The sequence below is a fragment of the Leuciscus leuciscus genome (genome assembly GCF_965113295.1).
Source record: "Leuciscus leuciscus genome assembly, chromosome: 17".
Taxonomy (NCBI): domain Eukaryota; kingdom Metazoa; phylum Chordata; class Actinopteri; order Cypriniformes; family Leuciscidae; genus Leuciscus; species Leuciscus leuciscus.
In genome coordinates this window covers 3020577-3043881 of record NC_138741.1, presented here as the reverse complement: position 1 = coordinate 3043881, position 23305 = coordinate 3020577, and the positions used below count along the sequence as shown (strand labels likewise).

The 23305-nt window shown below is 38.2% G+C and overlaps 2 protein-coding genes across 2 annotated transcripts in view; one reads left to right on the top strand and one right to left on the bottom strand.

Annotated features, from left to right (window-relative positions):
• Nucleotides 1-16036: 16036 nt before the first annotated feature.
• On the top strand, nt 16037-18647 carry ankrd63 (ankyrin repeat domain 63). Its single transcript, XM_082143831.1, has one exon. It carries the CDS (start codon nt 16049-16051, stop codon nt 17399-17401), a length of 1353 nt encoding a protein of 450 aa, XP_081999957.1. The 5' UTR covers nt 16037-16048; the 3' UTR covers nt 17402-18647.
• A 1266-nt stretch (nt 18648-19913) lies between these two features.
• pak6 (p21 (RAC1) activated kinase 6) overlaps nt 19914-23305 on the bottom strand; it is a 42709-nt gene continuing 39317 nt past the window's right edge. Inside the window, exon 9 of the mRNA XM_082143774.1 lies at nt 19914-22735. Coding sequence (XP_081999900.1) covers nt 22568-22735 — 168 coding nt within the window. The 3' untranslated portion in view covers nt 19914-22567. The remainder of the gene's footprint in view (nt 22736-23305) is intronic.

Genomic DNA, 23305 nt, shown 5'->3' with positions numbered 1-23305 from the left:
GGATTTGTGAATGACAGTGAAGGTCACATGACAACATGGCGGATGTGTATTACACACACTCATACTATATAGAATATACTATTTTAGAGGTGGTGAAGTAATTACTTATTCAAAATAAATACATACTTAATAGAGTATGCGCTTTCGGACACAGCCTGTGACTATGTTGTCAATAGAATATTAGTATACTAATAGTGCTATAGTGTATACGGCATAGTAGAGATGACTGATAACACATTTTATTTCTGATCTGATAACAAGTACTTTCAAATGTATAATATATAGTGCTGTCAAATCGATTAATCGCGATTAATTGCATCTAACATAAAAGTGTGTGTATGTGTGTGTGAGATCACATATATTATATATTTACAAACTTTAATGTTAGACACGATTAATCGCGATTAATCGATTTGACTGCAAGTAATATACAATCGAATGCGGAAAAAGTTATTCTACAATTTTTTTTGCAAATATCGTCACATGACCTCATAACGTCTTATGTTTAATCCTGTGAGCAGCGTCCAGTTATTTTGCATTTTATTCCAATATTGTGTGTTAAATGCCTTACAATATAAAATCATGTTTTCTATGTGAATATATAGTAAAATGTAATTTATTCCTGTGATCAAAGCTGAATTTTCAGCATCATTACTCCAGTCTTCAGTGTCACATGATCCTTCACAAATCATTCTAATATGATGATTTGATGCTCAAGAAACATTTATGATTATTATCAATTTATCAATATATTATTATTTTGAAAACAGCTGCTGATAAATATTTTTGTTTGTACATTTTGATGATGAATAGAATTGAAATTGAATTTTTTTTGTAAGATATTAAATGTCTTTACTGCTACTTTTTATCTATTTAATGCAACCTTGCTGAATAAAAGTATAATCTCCTTAAAAACACACAGCAGAAGCAGTTTCCAGTATTTATGACTTCAAGGCTCCTGAAAGCAGCATCTCGTCTCTGTTAATTCAAGGTTTCTGTTCTGGCGTCGGTTTCTGCACACATAAAGACAAAAATCCAGCAAGGCCATTAGCTGAAAAACAGGCATGCGAGACTTACATCTGTCATCCAATCCTTCGATTTATTGAGCTGTCAGTGTAAAACATGCTCCAGAATCCCAATGAAACCCTGATCTGAGAGTCCAGGCTCTTCTGACGCTCCTGTGATTTAGAGTTTACAAGATGTGTGATAATGTGTGATGTGTAATTGAAAACAAATGATATTTGCTACTCAAATATCTTCACAAATTATATTTGTTACTCATATATCTTCACCCCTCATGATATATATTTACATTCCTTTCTGTAATCCCTTGTGAAAAAGAAGGGATACTTCATCATACTTTTAAAAATAGTAGGCCTACTTATAATGGACATGCACCACAAATAAGTGCACTTCTTTAGAAACACTTGAACTCAAACTAAAGTCAAGTCACGTTTATTTATATAGCACTTTTTACAATACAGATTGTTTCAAAGCAGCTTTACAGAGATTGCAGGAAAATAATGCAATAAAACTATAGAACATTGCTATCAGATTGTGGAAGATTTTCAAGGCATAACTGTTTTGGAAAAGTTGGTCTTTCCTCACTCAAGTAGTTATTTTGCATGGTTATTTGTTTGCATGATGGCATTAATAAGGACTTTTCCCGCTGAGACACACAACAGCTGTGACCGGGAAATCATACAAACATTACATAATGAGACAAACAGCTGAGAAGTTCCACTGGACAGAAACCTCACATGTCTGCGAGCTGAAGGAAAGCCGACATTAGCAAGGACACACAATGCCAGTTGTCCCGGCAGTGGGAGTTGGTAATTGATGGGTTCAGAGGGGAAAAGACAGTCTTTGGTCTTTCTTCTGTCTCTAACATTGGCACTTGTTTTGCAGTTGGCAGCGTCTCCCTCTCATTCTGTGGGATCGTCCTCCAGCTGGGATAACAGTCACATCTCCGATGGACTCGAGCTCAGATTGTTAGCTGAATGGCTACTTATGTGATGCATCCCGGCTTACAAAAATATGCTCTGAAAACATTTCACTAACGTTCCCATTGAGTTACGAAAACATCATTTCCGAATGATCTCTGAACGTTTTAAAATGTTTTTTCGTGGTCATACTAATGTTTAGGGAACATTCCATTTGATCATTCTTCAAACGTTCTGGGAACGTTACTTTTGAATGTTCTCGGAACGTTCTGAAAAAAGTATTATTCTAAAAAATTGCATTATTGCGTTCTATTATTGTCAACGAACCGACTCGGCCCTCGGATATGACGTCACTTCAACACTTCAAGTGTTCTGGTATGTTTTGCGTGTCCGAGTCGGAGAAAAAACATGGACGCCACCCGGAAAGCTGTTGCTATGGTAGCACTGGCCGAGTACCAGGCGCTCCAAAAGTATGTGCTTCACCTACACAACACAGAGGAAGAACACCAGGAAGAGTATGACACAAGACGCAGAAGGTATGCTCATATTTCAGTATGTTTGGTCAAGTTTGAGCCACGTTATAGTAGATAATTTTAATATTACTAAATCATTTCTAATTACTAAATAATTAAGTATTACTAAATTACGCTAGCCACGTTAGTAACACCCGTTTGAAACAAGGCTTCATTCAATATTGCACTCACAACAAGACCGATTCCCATACCCACAGGCAGTGATACGGACGCAGTAAGGTATACGCTGATTTCACGCAGCCGCCATTTTGAAATCGAAAGTGAGGCTCCGGTGGGAAGAACCCCGGAAGTAAAGATAAACAACAATGCCTTGGACTACCAACCTGAAGCTGCTGCCGTGATTTACACTATTGGATGTTAATATCCAATATAGGATATGTATATAGTTCATTCCTGCTTCTTTTTTTACTTTCTGAATTATATATATATAAAAAATATTTTATTTATAAATGAATTTCACTGTATATAGTCTAAAGTATGAAAGAAATGTATGTACAGTTTTAGAATACCTCATTTTATACATTAAACACAACAATACGCCATCGCATTCACGACTCTCCTGTGATTAAAGGCGACACTTCCGGTTTTCTTCCCACCGGAGCCTCGCTTTCGATTTCAAAATAATAATAATATTGCAGTAATACGAGTGATTAAAATCCAAAAACCAAAGCGGTCCAAAAACAATGAAAACAATTCATGCTTACAAGTTACACAGGGCGCAGCCATCTTGGATTCCGTATCGGAATTCTTGCTCGGTGTCCTCACGGTTGTCCGACTTCCGAGCTGGGAAATCCGAGTAAAGGGGGCGCGTTGGTGCGTGTTGCTAGGCAACGTCTGTCTTCCTAGTCGGAACTCCGACACGGATAAATAATAGAACGCACCATTATATGGGGCAGTTGAATGCATGAATCTGATTGGTTGACGAACATTTATTATTTTCAGGGAAACGCACGGCTAAAGTAGTTCCAGCAGGTCTCGACCGCATTACAGCTCTATATCGCCACATGGTTTCAGTTATTTCAAAGGTCTTTATAGTCGACAACAGCAAAAGAACCAAAACCCATAACGACACTGGCCGAGCAAATAAATATAGTAAACAATAGGATAAAAACAACAAATTATTTCCTTGTTTTTAAGCACAAAATTACATTTTATTATATACGAAAAGCACATACTCTCTTTCTCCCGCTCAAACACACCCACATACGGTCTGGACACACACTCACACAGAAACGTGTCGTCAGCGCTGATCTGGTGATTTTATCAGTAAAATAGTTTATCAGCTTAACAACTACATGATATTTCTCACTAGCGAGGGAATAACGGCGCTGTTCTTGAAGCAGATCAACTTACAGTTTCACTATTAGAGACGCTGCAGCCGAACACTGTTGAGAGACACACAGATTCAGGTAATTCACACACACTTAATCTTCTCTCTCTCTCTCTCTCTCTCTCTCTCTCTCTCTCTCTCGCTCTCTGAAGATAGTTTGCAGTTTCATCAGCAGAAGTCAGCTTCAAGATCACAGCAGTTATACACACACACACACACACACACACATACAGCAGTTATACCCTACACCAAGGTCTAAGCTATGTCCTTGCTTGAGGTTGAATGATTCTCATTGGCTAAAAAAAAATAGATAAACACAGTAATTTTCCACACATAAACAGATAGACTGAAGCATATCTCCATGGATTATGCAGCTGACACTCGGACCCTCAAGTTCGGCATGTCGTGACCTTCCAGGTCGCAGATTTGGGTTACTGGGTGTCAACATGTCCCGAACAACAACTCAGTCAATCTCCAATAATGCCAGTGGTTCCTTAACCTGTAACCAAGAAGACTAACACACACACACACACACACAGCTTTTCCAAGGTTAGATTTGGCCAGGCTCTAACTGTAAACATTTACATTTATTCATTTAGCAGACGCTTTTATCCAAAGCGACTTACAACAGGAGAGTATTCTCAAAACATCAAGATAATACGTTCTTTCTCTCAAGGAGAGAACACTTTAGTCTAACTGGAAAGTAAGGCTTTAACTATGAAATGGTCACTCAAACTATTGGTTCCAATGACCCTTGTGACCTAGTTGTCCGGGTAGCCCAGAAAAACAGATGTATGTATTAACACATGTTAAAGACCTTTCTCAAACAAAACATCAACATTTCTGGAAGCCGGGCTAAATGAGCAAGCACTGTTACTGCATTCAGATATCAAATACAGACATTAGAGAATTATGAAAAGAACATTTCAGTAATCACACTGGTAACTTCTATAACAAAGTAAAATCTCATAAGCCTGGAGAAGTCATTCAAGTCATTCAACTTGATTAATACCTTGATTATAATCACTCATGAGATAAACATTTAAGCAGCAGTGGATTCCAAAATCCATCCTCTTCAGTAGTATAAGCAAAATAATTGAGTCTATACCACTGAATTATTGAACAATAATGCACACTTGAGGTGTAATTCTGCTTCGTGTTGTGAGCACATTACGGCGGCGGACGTGTATTATTTTCTAATGATTCAATGGCCCGGAATCAACTATTCCTTACATAACAAATGTCCAACTAAAAAGTTTCAGAAAAAAAGTTCCATTAATGATGTATAAATAATGTTTTTGTGCTGCTATCTTTTTAAGATTATTATATGAATGAATGTTCTATTAACGTCACTGGAAGAACATTTGTTCATGACCTTGTGAACTAAAGTTCTGAGAACATTCACTGTTAGCTGGGTATTTGCTTTTGTTATGTGTTGAATGAACAGGAATAGATTATTCATATTTAAGCATGTCTTTTGAACTATTTTCTGTGTGTTTTCTGAAGTGTAGAGGCAAGTGGGCGTGGCCTGTGGGGCGTGGCCTGTGGGGGCGTGGTCTGTGGGTAATGAGGGAGCCAATCAATCACTGAGACTCACTGACCAATGACAGTGGCGCTCTCATTATTATTCTCAATCACTATCAGCTGCATCAGTGTGTGTGTGTGTGTGTGTGTGTGTGTGTGTGTGTGTGTGTGTGTGTGTGTGTGTGTGTGAAGAGCTTTTAAAAGAGCTTGGACTGTTTCAGGAGCTGTAATGCTGCATGAATGCTGGTGGATTGAGTAGCTGGTGCTTCACTGCTGCATTTCCCCTCTTTTTTTATTTTGCAATATGTATTTTTTATATATATATATATTTTTTTTTATATTTGTTGTTTTGTGATTATTTATGTATGTTTTGTCTTTTCCGTCTGCTTCTTTCACATGCATCCCTGTGGCCTGTGAGTTGATCATGTTGCTCTTTAACAAATGCTGTGAAACTACAAATTTAAGTTCCTTTATTTTCCATGTAAAAGTGTGTTCCCGTGATCTTTGTGACTTCACGGCTGCATCACCCTGCAGTATTTGCCATAGCCTAATTTGAGAGTAAAAGTTCAAGAAAACCATATATTTATCAAATAAAAATGATTTACTATCCCCAATTAAATCAATTGACAGTCCGCACACATTTTCAACAATTTAACAACTTATTTTGCAAAGAACTGCCCGTTTAGAGAGGAACCCCAGTAAACAATTACAGTCTTTCAACGTTGAAATATGGTTAAAAATAAGTCGGTCCGCCTTGGACTGGATTTACGACGTGATTTCAACTAAGTAGTAGATAAGTCTGTTATACATGCTAAAATAACGGAGAAAAACAAACTACCAAACCATGTTCATTATTATCTCAAATAAATGTAAAGAGTTTTACATGTTCCATCGAGACGTTGAAGATCGACCTGTTTTCAACGTTGAAAAGTCGTAATTAGACGTTGAAGATTTACGTCTATTCAACGTCTAATAGACGACTTTTTGCTAGCTGGGACAGGCCCTTTGACTGGCACGTAAACTGACCAACCACCAAGTTTTAGTTTTTCTGTCCCATTTAGTGTTGATCTGAAAAATCAGTTCTTCCCTCGAACAGTAGAAATCGGGTGTGGAGAGTTCGACTTCCTCAAGTCTTTCAGAGATGCTGTTAAAATCCAGTCTTTAGTTCTTCCTCGAAAGTGTTTGTTGCATCAGACCAGTCGACAGGACTTCGCTTCCAGGTGGAAACCGGTGAACTGAACCGATGATGTTGATTAAATGTGTCTGACCTGCCCTCTCCCGACTCTCCTGTGAGGACACACGGCCGAATGACCCAGCGGCCCGTTCTCATCCCACATGACAAAGTGTGAGGCGTCCGAGGAACTCAAGCTGTTGTGTGTCCTTGAATCAATCAAAGGATGTTAGAGATGGAGAGAGTGTGAATGTGATTGAGTTTGTCAGCTGCTTAAACACACACATACACACACACACACACACACACACACACACACACACACACTCCTCAAACCTGTTCAGAAAGAAACTGCATCAAAGATCTGCCCAGAAATCTGTCTGAATTATAACCCATCCATGAAGAGAAGAGAATGGCTGAATCGTTCTCAATAATTCAGTGTTTTATTTAATTGTTCTGAATGTGCACAAAGCTTCTCTGTATCCCTGTCTGTTCAGAAAGACTAAATGATAGACGTGACATGAGGAAATTGACTCCCTCTGAATGCTGCAGCTCAAAGGACTGTATTTTACAGCGATTGTGTTTCTTCAGTCACGAGTGCATGTGAATGAATGTCATTATTATCAGCAAGAAACTTTCTTTGAGTTTAGAGTTGAGGGCGTCAGTTAATGAATCACGGCGGAAGCTATTAGCTGGACTGGTGAATGTTAACTGTAGATTGTGTGCTGTTGCTGAACGATGAATTAGGTTGTGTGACAACTACATTTCCCATCATTCCTTGAGGCAGAATGCTAAAATACACAGATAGCTCCAAATAAATACCTAATGCATGATCTTTGCTCTTGGAATTGATGTATGCATTTAAAAACTGAGGTTTCAGCTTTGCATATGGTGCCATTTTTCTACAATTGAAAGTAAAATTTGCAACTTTTCATTACTTGCAACATGTTTTGGATGCAATGCATATGTTTTTAAATGCATGTTTTTTTTTCAAACATGTTTTTGGATGCACTAATGCTAATCCTATAGGATGCAAAATTAGGCTTGAGTTTTGCATGCTGTTTTTTATGATTTTTCTTAAAGCCTTAATATATAATGTATTATAAAGTATTAAAAGAAGACCCATTTAGATGCATTAAAACACATAACAGACAACCAATTTCATATGTAACAAGGAATCTGTGAAAATTATAATGCATTTTAACTTTGGTTACAATTATTTATGAAAATATATAATGAACATTATGAATACCTTTATCTCCATCGTGTCCGATGATGACATTCCTCCTCATTTGCGGTGTATTTGATGACTGTAGAGTCCAATCCTTGATCCACATATTGTATTGCATGTTGGGCATGTGGAGTCTGAGTTTGTAGGCATGGTTGTATGTCTATGTAGTCTTTTTTGTAATTTCCTTATATTTCTCTCAAATTCCAGCTCCACTTGCCCTGATAGAGCTGACCATAGAGATGACTACGTTTATAATGTGTTATACATAAAGTGTTACCATGTTTTCAACATGTTTTGGATGCACTAATCCTAATACTTTAGGATTCATTGTGTACAAATAGGGCCAGAGTTTTGCTGCTATTTGTCTGCACATGTGGAACTGATTAACGTTTTATAGACAATGTTATTCTCGGGGTAAAGAGAAATTAGTATGTGGTGAATTTTATGTTACCTAAAATGTTATTATCTCAATTAACTTGTTAATCACATTATTAATAAACCCAGGTCATTTCTCAGTGGAAATGAAAAGGCCAGGTTAATCCAGTAAGATGTTTTGAAGTCAGTTCGGTTCACATTTGCGTTTCTATAAGCGTCTCCTCTCAGAATCAGTCATCGGTCTCTCTGAGCAGAATCCCCCGATCCTGACTGGCGATCAGGCATTAACACTAAATCAATGTTAATTTCTAATTGGCTATTCAGAGAGGCGAGCTGGAGGTCCGGTCCGCGTGGGGAATGAGACACGGGGTATTTATGTGGGCATTTCTCACTTCTGCATCCATCTGCCCAATTATGCCAAACCAGCGTCTGCCTATCAGCCCACCGCTCCCTCCCTCTGAAGATGTTTGCATAATACGCCATTTATTTTTAAATCCTGATTTACACGGTCTCCCCTCACCAGGAACTATAGAACAAGCTGAAGAATTCTTTAATGGAGTTTTCACTGAGTCGATTAAATATGGGCGTTTGCTGCTCTGCTGTGTCAAACTGATTAGTCACTGATATATTTAGGCCAAATCTGAAACCATGATTTTGATTTATTTATGTGCAAATTTTGACATTTTGTTCATTCAGATACAAATGTTATACATTTTAGACAAACTGCTTAGTCGAGACTGAGTGACGGATGTATTTAGGCCCTGAATCCACGTTTCCCTTTCTTTCTTTCTTTAGAACTATCACTTCTACCAATAAATATTGCTTTATAAATAACATAGAAAACCAGATAGCTTAGAAGACCTTGATGTTACAACATAAACTTTTAACTCTCTTTTCCAGCATTTTAGACACTAGCCGCGTTTCCATTACCCTTCAGATTGCGCAAATTAAAATTGCGAATTGAAAATACGCCCAATGGAAACACGTCAATTTCGCAAAAACTCCCATTTATCGCAAAAAGTTTTCCCGCTCGCATGAGGAGGTTTTACAGGCAATTCGAAAAAGAAATATTTAGCAAAACTACAATGGAAACAGTTTTTGCGCATTTACAGGTCACCTGACGTAGATGATGCGGTGTGATTGGACAGAATACGAGACAGAGTTCTTTATTAAAGTCATAAAAGACAAAAGAATTACAGGAATAATGGATTCTAAACCTCAAATAAATGCCACAATCAAGACCTTGATGCAGATCTGAGGGAGAAACACCCAGAAACTCCTCATATGAGCCGCACACAAGTATATAGGCTAATTAGGGTCGTTCCTTACCATTAATGCTTGGAAAACACACATACATCTCCTTCGATTCATAATAATGGGATATTAACTGGGATATAGTACATAAACCTACAGTACCAACGTCCGTTGCCATGGTTTTTGGAATGATTTTACTTATTGTGAGAGGAAAAAATGAAGTTTTAGTCGCATAACATCGGTTAATGGAAACGCCGTAATTTCGCAATCGTTTTTTGTCGACATTTAGAAAAAATCTGAAAAGTTTTGCGCAAATCTGTAATGGAAACGCGCCTACAGTTGCTCCTTTACGAGCACACTCGGGCCCTTAAGAGAACAGCCAGAAAAATGGAGCGCAACTGGAAGAAAACAAAACTAGAGATATTTCGTATTTCATGGAAGGAAAGTGCTATTGCATACGACTTTAAAAACTGCTAGATCTGCTTACTTTTCGACTCTCTTAGAAGAAAACATACACAACCGTAGGTATTTATTTGATACAGTGGCTAAAATAACGAGAAATAAAGCTTCAACTTCAGATGTTTCCAAACAGCACAGCAGTAATAATGACTTTATGAATTTGTTTACTTGCAAGATTGATACTATTCGAGAGAAATTGATAACCATGCCACCGTCTACTACAGTCTCACATCAGACGTCTTGCTATATTTTATTCAGAATCATATTTATTTAGATTTTTTTATTTTTTTTTATTGCTGATTAATCAAAACTGAGGGACAGCTATTTTCCCATTCTGGTGATTTTATTTATTTATAGAAATGTATTTATATTATTTATTATTTTAGACATTTATTTATGCATTTATTTATCTTGAATTATATTTAGAAACTTATTTAATTAGTCATGTTTTTTGTGTGTTTATTGCTGTTATTTATATTTGGAGATCTTCCACAAAACCTGGAATAGTAACAGACTGTCCTCAAGTCCAGCGCGGTCAGTCATAGATGATCTCCCGTCGTCCGAACCGACAGAAATCAAGCGTAGCGTCAGTTCTGGCGGGTCACGTTCGTCATGCTCTCATCAGTGATTCTCAGCTGATCCACGTCTACCTATAGGAATACGACGCCTATCACTGTATACATATATAAGCTCCTTCAGTATTATCAGCAGCTATCGCGTTAATCAGGAGCGCATTACCCTCCTCCCTCCCCAGCTCCACCTGTCTCAGTCAGGGTTTGACCTTCTGATTCCCCTTGAATCAGAATAAATTCTCGAATTATGTTGTACTTTAAAATCTTGAATGAATGATATCTACACACATTCATGTTGGTTCTGTTCTGTTTACCCTAAGGAGGGTTATTGCTGCTCTTATCCATGCTAGGCTCGCCCAGAACAGAACCAGACCGCCAGTCCTTGTATGCTACTTGTCAATCGTATTTGACGATAGTGGTCCTGACAGAACCAACACAATAACTCACTTAAAGCCGAGCGGCTGCCTGCAAAGATTCAAAGGTCTTTTTTTGGATGAGTAAAAGGCTGAAATAGACCTTGAGAGCTGTGAGCACTTCACTGAATACAGTTCCATAATCACACCTTCAGTCCTGCTTTAAAATACTGCAAAACATCAGCTCAGCTTTGACGTGTATTTGTCTACAGTGTTGTCCAATGCACCACAGAATGAGCCTGCATGATGACGGCAGCATTCAGCTTATTCTGAGGCCCTGGGTTTAAAAACAGGAGTCATTATTGCACTAAAATTACCATCTCAGAGTGACATGTATTTTTGGATGCACTGATTTAATGGATTGTGCAAATTGGGACTGAGTTTTCTTTGTAGATGTAGAACTTATGAAACTGATATATTTAGGCAAAATCTTAAACCATGTTTCCCATTCTGGTGATTTTTTTTAATTAGTTATTTAATTATTTTTATACACATGTTTATTTAGAAAATTTTATTGATTGATTGATTTTTTTTTCATTCCCAAATTTTAGTCATTTATTTATTTAATTTATTTATTTGGAGATCTCATTCTCTTTTTTTTTTTTTTTTTTTTTTACCATTTCAGACCATGATATATATTTTTGTGTATAGAAATTATATATGTATGTGTGTGTATGCATTTTTTCTTTTTTTCTAGAAAATTATTTTGAGATCTTTTTTTTTTTTTTTTGAACATAATGTATATTTTTGAGTATTTATATATAATTTAGACATTTTGTTCATTGACACATTAATTTAGATATTAATTAATTTAGTTATTTATTTGAAGATCTCCTTTTTCTTTTCTTTTTTTACCACTTCAGACCATTTTCTTAGAAAGTGCCTCTCCTCTTCAGAGTTCATCACAATAGGAGCCGGATGTGATGATGGAGCAAAGATCCTGAGATTAATCAAACTCACTCAATCCCTCGGGTGAATGACATATTTAAACACGACATCAGTAAATCAGCGCAGGAGAATCGGCTCACTTTAACCCTTTCATGGCTGTATATAGCAGAGGCAGCATTGAGTGATTGATTGATTGATTGATTGATTGATTGATTGATTGATTGGCAGAATCTTTTCTGAAAAAACTTTGTTTTGCTGCATAATTCCAGTAAATATAGCCTGATAAGCACAGCTCTCGCTCGCTCTTTCTCTCTCTTTCTCTCCTGTGAACGGCTGTGCTGTGACTCACCGGTCATTGATTTCTCCTTCAGGAACAGGTTCGGACCGTATGGACGGATGGAGGCATGTGCGGATCCTGCTGGTATTTTCTCACGTCCGGCTCCAGCACAGCTTGTGGACTCGCTTCATTCTCACAGTGATTTATATTAAAAATATAAAAGTGTAATTAAAAATCAGTGAGTGTCCAGATCGCAGTGGCGAAAGCATCTCTTGATGATCTTACGAATATGATCCTTTCATTTAGGAATCAACAATTCATACATGGTTCAGACTTTGTAGTGTTTTGTTATAGAATGATATAATGAATGATGTATGAGATGTGATATTATGAGAAATGATTTATGATGTATGTGATGTGAAGGTCATGGGTTTGATTCCCAGATGCATGAACTGATCATATGTATATCCTGAATAGAATATAAGTCGCTTTGGATAAAGCATCTGCTAAATGAAAAAGCGTTGGTTTTGTGTGTCTAATTGTGATGTGTTTGAATATATGGAAGTGTGAATCAGAACTGTGCAATGAAAAATAACTTAAATTAAGCCATAAAGACACAATAAAAGTCAATAGTCCATATGAATCATGCACTATATATTCCAAGTCTTCTGAATCATGTGTTTTGTGAGTAACAGACTGAAATTTAAGTATTTTTTTTATTAAAAATGGACTTTATAAACATCATTACACATCATCACTGATATGACTGGATTTGTTGGCCTACTTTTGATTTCATCTCTTTATGGCAAATGACTGATCCACTCTCAGAATCAACGGATCTTCCTGCTTCAAGCTCGGCACATTTCGAGAGCTCACAGGTTGCTTTTCACCAGAGATTTTCAAGTGGAGATTATTTTGATCAAAAATTGAATTACCCAGCAGTGCTCCTGTGAACCAGCGGGCCCGTCCACGCTACGTGTGCTGTTATATAGATCAAATCAGTAACATCCAAGCGACAGGTCGTCCTGGTTCTGGCAAATGCAATAACCCGCAGAGAGAGACTCGAGTCTGGTTTACAGGGATCAAAGTGACCTGAGATGCTCTGGTGGCTTTGGGTCAGAGGGATTTTCAGGCTGTCTTTGTTGATTGTGTCACAATCATGGCTATTTTACATTTATGCATTTGCCAGATGCTTTTCTCCATTGCATTCAAGCTCTGGGGCCGCTTTCACAAAGATAGACTTTGACTATGGCTTAGATATAGCGGATAGTCAGACTTCAGATAGACATCTAAATCAGACCGTTGCACAAAGCACTTAAGACTCTGACTATCTTAAGTTGGACTACACTGCAATGCATTCTGGGTAAAATAAGACCGTTTTAAAAACAAAAAACATGGCGGATCGAGTAAGCGCATTCAGCCGCTCAGTGCAGTTTACCCCAGCGGAACATATGTGTGTGTTGGAGGAGTATAACAGTTACAAGGACATTTTACTTGGGAAAATTAGCGGAGAATGTAGTAACAAGAAGAAATGTTTAATTTGGAAAAAGATAGCTATACGACAGTTAACAGCGTTAATCCGACCGTTGAGTGGAGCGTTAAAGACGTACAGAAAAGATACAAAAACATAGCTCTCTCCATAACGTCGTCAGCAAACCACAAATTATGAGCCATTTTCCCTTTTCTTTTGGCTGTTTGTAATGTAACTGATTGTTACTGCTGGTTGCCAAGGTAACAGAGTCTTAGACCTGAGTTAGCCTGGGGTAAGGTGTCTAATGTTTTTGGTCTAAATTAAGTCAGTCTTTATTTTTATGAAACAGTCTAACTTGCATTAGACTAGTCTATATGAGCAAAGTTTAGACTTGTCTAACACTATAGACCGGTCTAAAATAGCTTTGTGAAACCGGTCCCTGCTCATGCATTGGCTGGGAAGTGAACCCATGATGACCTTGGCGCTGTGAGCGTCAGGATCTGCTGTTTCAGCTTCAGGGACACACTGATGTCAGACACACACTGATTCTCTGATCATTGTTAAGGAAATGTGTGATGAGTGAAAACCTAGATTTGTACATTGTCTGAGAAAATTGCCTGTGCAAAACTCACCGCCACAATACGAGACCCTAACCTGAACCAAAACCCAGGATGATATTTGATGAATGAGAAATTAGAGGATGTTTGATATATGAGAAATTATATATGTATGAGATATGATATGAGAAAGGTGATGTATGATGAATGGCAAATTACATATGATGTATGATGTGTGAGACATGATATAAGATGTATGAGAAATTATATTTGACATGTGAGATCTAATATGTGATGTATGATATTTGAGAAATGATATGATGTATGATATGAGATGTGATGTTTGAGAAATTAGATATGATGTACATGAAATTATGATGTATGTATAATATATGATGCACATGAATAATATATGATGTATAAGATACTGTATGGTATATTATATGTGAAACATGATATACCGGTATGATGTATGATAAATTATACTTGAGATATGAGATATGATTTATGAGATATGATGTATGAGAAATGATATATGTATGATATGAGGTATGATGTGTGAGACATGATATAAGATGTATGAGAAATTATGTTTGACATGTGAGATCTAATATGTGATGTATGATATGAGATGTGATGTTTGAGAAATTAGATATGATGTACATGAAATTATGATGTCTGTATAATATATGATGTACATGAATAGTATATGATGTATAAGATACATGAGATATGATATGTGAAACATGATATACCGGTATGATGTATGGGAAATTATACATGAGATATGATTTATGACATATGATTTATGAGATATGATGTATGAGAAATGAGATGATGTATGAGAAATTATATATGTATGATATATGAGACATGATGTATGAGAAATTATTAATGATGTATGCGAAATTATATATGTATGATATATGAGACATGATATATGAGAAATTATTAATGATTAATGAAATTCAATATGAAGTATAATGTATGATTTGTGGTATGATGTGTATATATAATGTATGATATTATATGAGAAATTATGTATTATATATATGATGTATGAAATATGAAATGAGATATGATGTGTGATTATATTTGACATTAGATATGACATGGTATCATAAGTATGATATTTGAAAAGTGATATAATGTATGATATATGAGAAATTAGTTATGTGTGAGAAGTTATATATGTATGAGATGTGATGTATAATATATCAGTACATAATTGTATGCATACATCATTTATGATGTATAAAATATGATGTATGATATATTTGATACGATGTATAATGTATGATTTGTGGTGTGATGCATTATATACTGTATAATGTATGATATTATATGTGATATGAGAAATTATGTATTATATGATATATGATGTATGAGAAACAATATATGATAATGTATAATATTAAATCAGATATGAGAAATGTTTATGATATATTATATATGAAATGAATATGAGCAATAGTTACAGTGATGCCTAATTTAATTTAATTTAATTCATATATTCTGAAAAAAAGAACACTTTTACTGAGCAATAATTCTAAGTGTTGTGAAACTAAATGTTGCATGTGTTTCCTCAGATCAGATCAGATGTGTTGTGTTGGACTGAGGCAGAATGTGTGTTAATCTGCATACTGACGAACAGCTCATCAAGCGTGACTCAGGGATTTAAACATCCGTAATGCACTGACTTGATCTTTACAACGCACTGTGTTTCGACCTCTTCTGTAAATGTATGTGTAGTGTATTTGATGTCCTCAAGGGAATGATAAAGAGAAGGACGCTGTTGCTCGGGCAATGGAGCCTTTTATATCCTTTTAGACAGGAGAATAAAACAAACCGTGTTTTTCCCACTGAGTAATTCTTGTCACAGAATGAGTGTGTCTCTCCCCTCCTGTCTGAGGAAAGAGGAGGCGATTGTGAATGAGCATCGTCGCTCTCGGATGCCTGTTTCCGTAGCAACACTGGGAGCGCTGAGGTATAAAAACACACGCTTGCTCAGACGGGACTCAGAAACTCTTAGCACACACACACACACACCATGCTGAGGCCCAAGGATCTGTGTCAGGGATCCGGCACCAAAACCTTCCTGGAAGCCATGCAGAGTGGGAAGGTCCACTTGGCCCGCTTCGTTCTGGACGCTCTGGACGGGAGGATCATCAACGGGAAAGCCGAAAACGGGCAAACGCTTCTGATGTACGCCGTGAGCCTTCAAGAGCACGGGAGCCGAGCGAAGTTCACCAAACTTCTTCTGGAAAAAGGTGCGGATGTGAACAAGCGTGACGATCACGGGCGGACGGCTTTGAGCCTCGCGTGCGAACACGGATTCCTGGATTCGGTGAAGCTCCTGGTTCAGTTCAACGCTGACCCGGAGCTCACGGACACCTGGGGAAACAGTGCGCTGATGTACGCCGCGTGCGGAGGACACAACCAGGTTCTGGAGTTCCTGGTGCGGGCCTTCAAGAAGCTCGGATTGAGACTGGACGTCACGAACCACGCCGGACACTCGGCCGCGCAAGTCGCGGATTTCTTCGGGCACAACCAGTGCGTTCAAGCCCTCAGCGGATGCGGGAAGAAGACGGTGAGTCCCACGAACAGCACTGGAGAACCCGTGGAAGATCTCCGATGGCCCAGTCGCCTCCCGAAACATGTTCTGGAGCGCTTCTCCAAACAAATCCAGAGCAGACAAGAGGAACTCCTTCCGGCTTTGTTTCAGAGACAAATGCGTGTCAGCGACAACCTGCGAATCCACTTCAGGCGTCCGCCGACATCCGACACGGATCATGACCTGATGTTCGCTTCGAAACAGATTCAAAACTCAGTGCTGAAAGAGGTCGGCGGATCGAGGAGTGCAGAACACGAGTCGGACATCGATGCGCCACTCTGGGGAAAAGCCCGATCGTTTAATCTGGATCTCCGGAAACAATCCTACCAAGGAGACGTTCGCGAAATCAACAGATCCGCCAGCAGATTTAAAAGAGCTTCGCTTCAGGATGAAAAACCTCTCGTGGCGAAGTTCTACAGCGGAAAGATGAGCGACACCATCAACCTGGAGGAATCCCAGAGCTGGAGAGATCTACGTTCCGGCGTTCCCAAATCCTCCAGACAGAGCAAACTTCTGCTGGGTCGGGAAGAGCTGGAGCCCGAGCGGATCCCACCTCGTTCTTCCGGGCTCTCGGGACTGGGAACCAGGCTCCTGCGCAGATTCACGGCTCCCGAGTTCATGAGGCACAGGGACTGTCCGAGCGACGCGGTGGGACGCGGGAAAGGGAAGATCTCTCGCTCCGAAACCTTCCCGTTCACACACACACACATGAGAGTGAACAGCCAGCCCAGCGTGGACAGCATCAGTGCGGTGAGATGCGAGTTTGAGAGTACTTCAGCTCTTAAATGAGGATATGTAGAGAGACTTTAACACTGTATGGGCATTTATAGAAAGACCTGGAAAATGAATTCAAAGATGTTTATGACTCTCACAGAGACTACACTACAAGAAATTATGGTCTTATTATTATTATTTTCCAGTACAAATGTCTAAACATTCAAGCAAAAATGTTTTCCCTTTGAATTCAGTTTATTCTTCAGATCCCACTGGCAGATATTTGCATAAACTCACTTAATATTGATTCATTTTCCGGTAACACTAACATTAGTTAATTTATTAACTGACACGAACTAACAATGATTAGCACATTTATTACAGTAACTATTAATCTTTGTAATGTTAGTTAATAAAAATACAGCTGTTCATTGTTTGTTCATGTTAGTTCACATTAACTAATGTTAACAAATACAACCTTTGATTTTAATAACGTATTAGTAAATGCTGAAATTAAGATTAATAAATGCTGTAGAAGTATTGTTCATTCTTAGTTCTAACTAGTTAACTAATAAACCTTATTGTAAAGTGTTACCCATTTTTCTTAACATCTTCCGTCATTTTGCTTCTCAAGTTAATCTATCATGATTTAAGAATGTTTAGATATTTGTGCTGGAAAACAAGTCAAAAATACCACGTTTTTGTTGCAGTTAGACATGATAAATAGCCGTGTACTTCATGAATGTAAGAACTTTTACCTGCTGCTGCTCTCAAGGTCTTTGACTGCCTCTAGATTCATGAACGTCCTTCAGATAACAATGAACTGATTTAATTATTACTGACGTTGTTATGCACAGCTAAAGTGTGTCTGCATTGAGCTGTTATAATAATGCATGCATGTTATATTTCGGTTGCACTTTATTTTACAGTACGTGCACTTACAGTGAGGCAACAACATCACGGTTAGATTCAGGACTCATACCCAGTTATTACATTAAGTATATAGTATGTACATGTGAAACAAGACTGTAAAATAAAGTGCTGCCTATATTTTTATAAGCATATTTTGTCTCGAAAGAAATATAGAGAGAAATGTGGAGCAAAATGAATCTTATACGTCAAATATTTGTGATTTGTATGCATTAAAAATACAGTTGTATATCTTTGCATATGTCAATAATTTATATTCTATACAATTTGATAGACTGCACACCTGTATAAACTCAAAGCATCTGTCTGTGTGGAAAACTGTATTTTTTCTTTTGATAGACACATGTATGAATAAAGCACTTGTGTAAGCTTAAAGCAAAATAAAACTTGATACTGGTGTTGTTGTTTTTTTATATGCATGATTTATTCTTTAAAAAATTAAATGTATATTTCTCTTTTCATCAACAACCAACACACGAAAAAAGCACACAGCAAATGTCGTGGAAAGAAGGTTGATTATGAGTCACGTGTCCTCGGCTGCTGGCATATACACTAACAAGTGCACACTAATGAGGGGCCGTTCACACCAGATTCAAACACAGACGGAGCGACACGAAACACACGAGTTCGGAAACACTTGTGTGTGATGTGATTTTGTGTATGAAACAGCTTTTATTTTTCACTTCCCTCCACTGCAGCTCTCAAATCTCATTTCTGTATATTCAGACTGGTATACTGGGTCTGTTCCTCACAAAAAAACATCACATAACTTCAGAAGACTTCGAATATGGTTCCATATATGAACCTCAATTTAAAAAAAATTTGTGCCAAAAGGCTCTATATAAGCTGAAATGTCTTAAATGGCATGCGTAATTCTTACATTAATGGGTTATTTCAATTTATTCCAGTGATAAAGTATGTTTACGAGCTGTTTAACTAAAATGACAAAAATAATTAAAACTAAATCCATAAATGTATCTCATGTTCTATGGAGTGCCTGATGGAACCATTTAGTTCCATTTGGTTCCATTTAGAACCTTTTCTTCTAAAAGTGTTGATTTTTTGTGTGTGTGTTCGTTGTTTTTGTCATGGTCTCTATAAACATTTGCAAATGAAAAAGCTGCATAAATATTCTTCCAAAAATTGCTCAAAAATGTTACACTGAAAAAATTAACCGTATGCAGGTTTGGAACGATTTGCGCGAATTAATGATCTTCATTTTCAAATGATTTTCATTTTTCATATGATGCTTGTGTATGCTACATAAATATTAAAGGTACACTCTGTTACCTTTTTGTGTTAAAAATTAACAAAATGTAAAGAATGAGTCTCTGTACGCTTTCGAATCGCTGCATAGCGCCTCTTCAAGTCAAACACACTCTTGCTCCGCCTACTTTTGTCTGCTGTGTGAGTGGTTAGTTGGTTAGTTGACATAACGAGCGACGCTGAAAGGTTGACACAGAGCTTGTTACATCACAAACTTCCAGAGAATCACCAGTTTTAAACAAACGGCGAACAGAGAGAGTCTGCTGGAGAAAAGAGAGCGAGACAGAGCTCGTAATAAAACAAGAATCAACATTAGCTTGACTTTCAGAGAGAGAACTGAGGGATTTGAAATGTTGTAAAAGCGACAGAGATGATGGTGTTTTTATCACTCAACAGGAGAGCAAGTGTTTTATTGAACAGATAAACTGTCATATGTATTTCTCTAACAGAGTTCACTGTAAAGCAGGATCTATTGTGAAGATCATATTCATCCGCAGAGCCGAAGCACAACCACAACAATGTTCTTCCGCTAAATGCAGTTTTGATTTTGACCACTAGAGGGCCAAAAGTTACAAAAAGTCCAGTGCAGAAGAAAAGCGTCCTGTGTGAACGGCCCCAAACACAAATCAACATCTCTCTCTCGCCCTCTTTTAATCTGTCAGTATGATCATTTAGGAAACTTCACAGTACAACAGGTAGGATGCAAAAATATCACAATGAACGCTGCATCCAAAATGTAAACACGCACACCAACAAACAAACCTTTCCTCTCTCATAATTAAATAATGCGAATGAATGCAAACACAGGGTGTTTCCTACTCTTGATTATGTACATTATTTGTTCTTCTGACGCCTTTACAGTAAAACCAGCCGTTTAAGAAATCAGGAATCGCCTCTCAAGCTCAGATGCAATATTTACACGGTTTACAAACCATTCACGGCACCCTTTCCAAAAGCAGGCGCTCGTCAATCCATTGAAAAAAACAAAACAATAAATAGGTCATTAAAATATATACAATTGGTTACAATGGCTCATAAAAATGTTTTGCACCTGTCAGTGCTGACAACAAATGACATCATTTCACCGCCTTTTCTGAAAAAACGTCTTTGTTCGTCAGATTAAGATTCAAGCGTGTGCCACGGCTCAGCCATGCAAGCCAGTCCGACACGAGCTTTCAAACGCAGGTGAGATATGTGCGTACAGTGGCGTAAAGCTTGCAGACGTTCACGTTCTGTGCTGATTTTCGGTCAAATATTGCAATTTAAAAATGGTAAAATGTGTGCGATATGATATGTCATTTTATATCCTGATATAGTCCTTCTGCTGGAAAATCAACCCGAAAAAGGTTTAGGTTTCAACTCGAGTAACAAAACACATTCAAATCCGATTGGACGAGCCACATTTCGATCCGTTGAAGTTTAGCCAATATACATACAACTTGTGATGCACATCAATTGAATTCTGTATAATTCCAGATTGTAGACAATAAAATAATGCTTTACAATATGATTCAGTTTGCTAATGTTTGTATAGTAACATTAAATAACACTGAGCAACACATTTGTTAACAGTCAGTTAATAAAATCACAACTGTTCACTGTTAGTTCATGTCAGTTCAGGTCCATTGAATTATATCAACAGATGCAACTTTTGATTTTAATAATGCATTAGTAAATGTTGAAAATAACATGCTTTAGAAGTAGTTACCCAGACAGCAACATAGGGCGCTATTTTAAGGATCTAAGCTCATGTTCTAAAGCTATATGGTCGTGTCCGAATCCACTTTTGCTAGTTTAACGACGGGAAAAATGGTCGGCGCTCCCGGCGCATGGTCTAAAAGTGTTGTCACTATTCTCATAATGAGTAATGGGTGTGTTTTGGGGCGTAACGTGCGTTAAACCAATCAGAGTCTCATCTCCCATTCTCTTTAAAGGCCAGTTGTGCTTGAGCCATGACGGATTCACTATTTACATGGAGGAATTTGATCGTGGAAAGACTGAACGCTTCTCAAGCGAGGAAACGGATCTGCTCGTGCACGAGGTTAAAGCTGTGTGTGTGTGTGTGTGTGTGTGTGTGTGTGTGTGTGTGTGAGATTAAAGCACAAGCAGAACATCTACGGGACAAGCCGTATTCCACCATATCTTTATGTACACAATAATAATCTTTTACATTGTAATCCTTTTATTTTTAATATTAGGCATGTTTGTGTGCTTCAGGACGTCCCAGTGTGTGTAATAATCAGAGTGTGTGTAATAAGCGAGTGTGTGTAATAAGCGAGTGTGTGTAATAAGCGAGTGTGTGTGTAATAAGCCGAGTGTGTGTAATAAGCAGAGTGTGTGTAATAAGCAGAGTGTGTGTAATAAGTGAGTGTGTGTAATAAGCGAGTGTGTGTAATAAGCCGAGTGTGTGTAATAAGCAGAGTGTGTGTAATAATCAAAAGTGCGCAATTGACTTTAGACCAGGTTTAGCATTTGCTAATTAAACAATGTGGCACAGGACGTGAAACGTGGATTCCACCCGTACCAGATGTGGACCGGATCTGGGCCGACACCATGCTGCTGTCTGGGTAGTTAACTAATGTCAACAAACGGAACCTTATTGTAAAGTGTTACTCATAATTAATAAAGTTGTCAATGTTGCTTTCGCAGCTGTAAAAACCAACAGTGAGATCAAAATCATAATATCGAAACTTAAAAGATAAACACATGAAACATGATGGATGTGTACAAATTCAGTACTTCCAGGTTTCTGTGGCCGCAGATAAGACTGCAAACGATCAGCTTCAAACTGAACATAATAAAACCCAGTGGCGTTTTCAGTCAGACGCACTTCTGCTGTAACTCTCCGCCTTTTGAGCACCAATCAGACGTCCATCGGTGGAAGAAACTGGCTGTGACGTCACAGAGTTCATTCAGCCGTCTCAGTCCCGGATTCTCCGGTGCTTTCCACTCGGGCAGGCCGGGATAAGCCGCTGTTTAGCCCTGGTTTTCTGATTGTTGTCCAGTCCGTAGGGCGCGTAACACTGAGCTAGCGGGTGACGTGGATCAGCAGCGGGACATGCGCTTGCGGTACTGCTCCACTAGGGGCACCAGGCACTGAGGAGAGCTGGCCTGCAGGAGGAACGGATGCTCCAGGAGATCAGTGGCACTCGCTCGCTCCAGAGGGTCTCGCGTCAGCATACGGTCCAGAAAGTCCTTCAGCATCGGGGAAACCTGCAGACAAACACGACGCTTAGATGACCTGCACACACACAAACGCGCCATTTTGTGTGTGTCCCTTTAAATGCAAATGAGCTGCTGCTCCCGGCACAGAGGGCGGAGCTTTAAGAGCTTCGATTACCTCTGAAATGCACTGAAATGTCAGAAACTGTTTAGCCTTTTATGTTCAAACTGGAGTCGGACAAAGATGGAGAGACTCCAGAAGAAGTGACAACATGTAAGAATGAAACAGGACGTTTCTGAATGGTTAGTTGATGAATCTATGTTGCTGATGTGGGGTTAACTATCATCAAGTTATTGATTAGCATATTGTGTAATGATCATCTATAAATCGCTCGTGTGGGAACTGTTGTAAGATCTGATGCCTACAGAGCCAGAGAATATATGCTGCATGAAGACAGAACAGGTAAAGTTTCCTTTAATTAGTTATAACTTTGTTGTCATCTTGCTTTTATGACACGCTGTGTACCGTAGGCTACTATATTGCAATAAATGTGAAAAGACGGATGTGACAGCTTGAGGAGACTCACAAATGTGCTCGACTACAACAACTCTCCCTCTTCT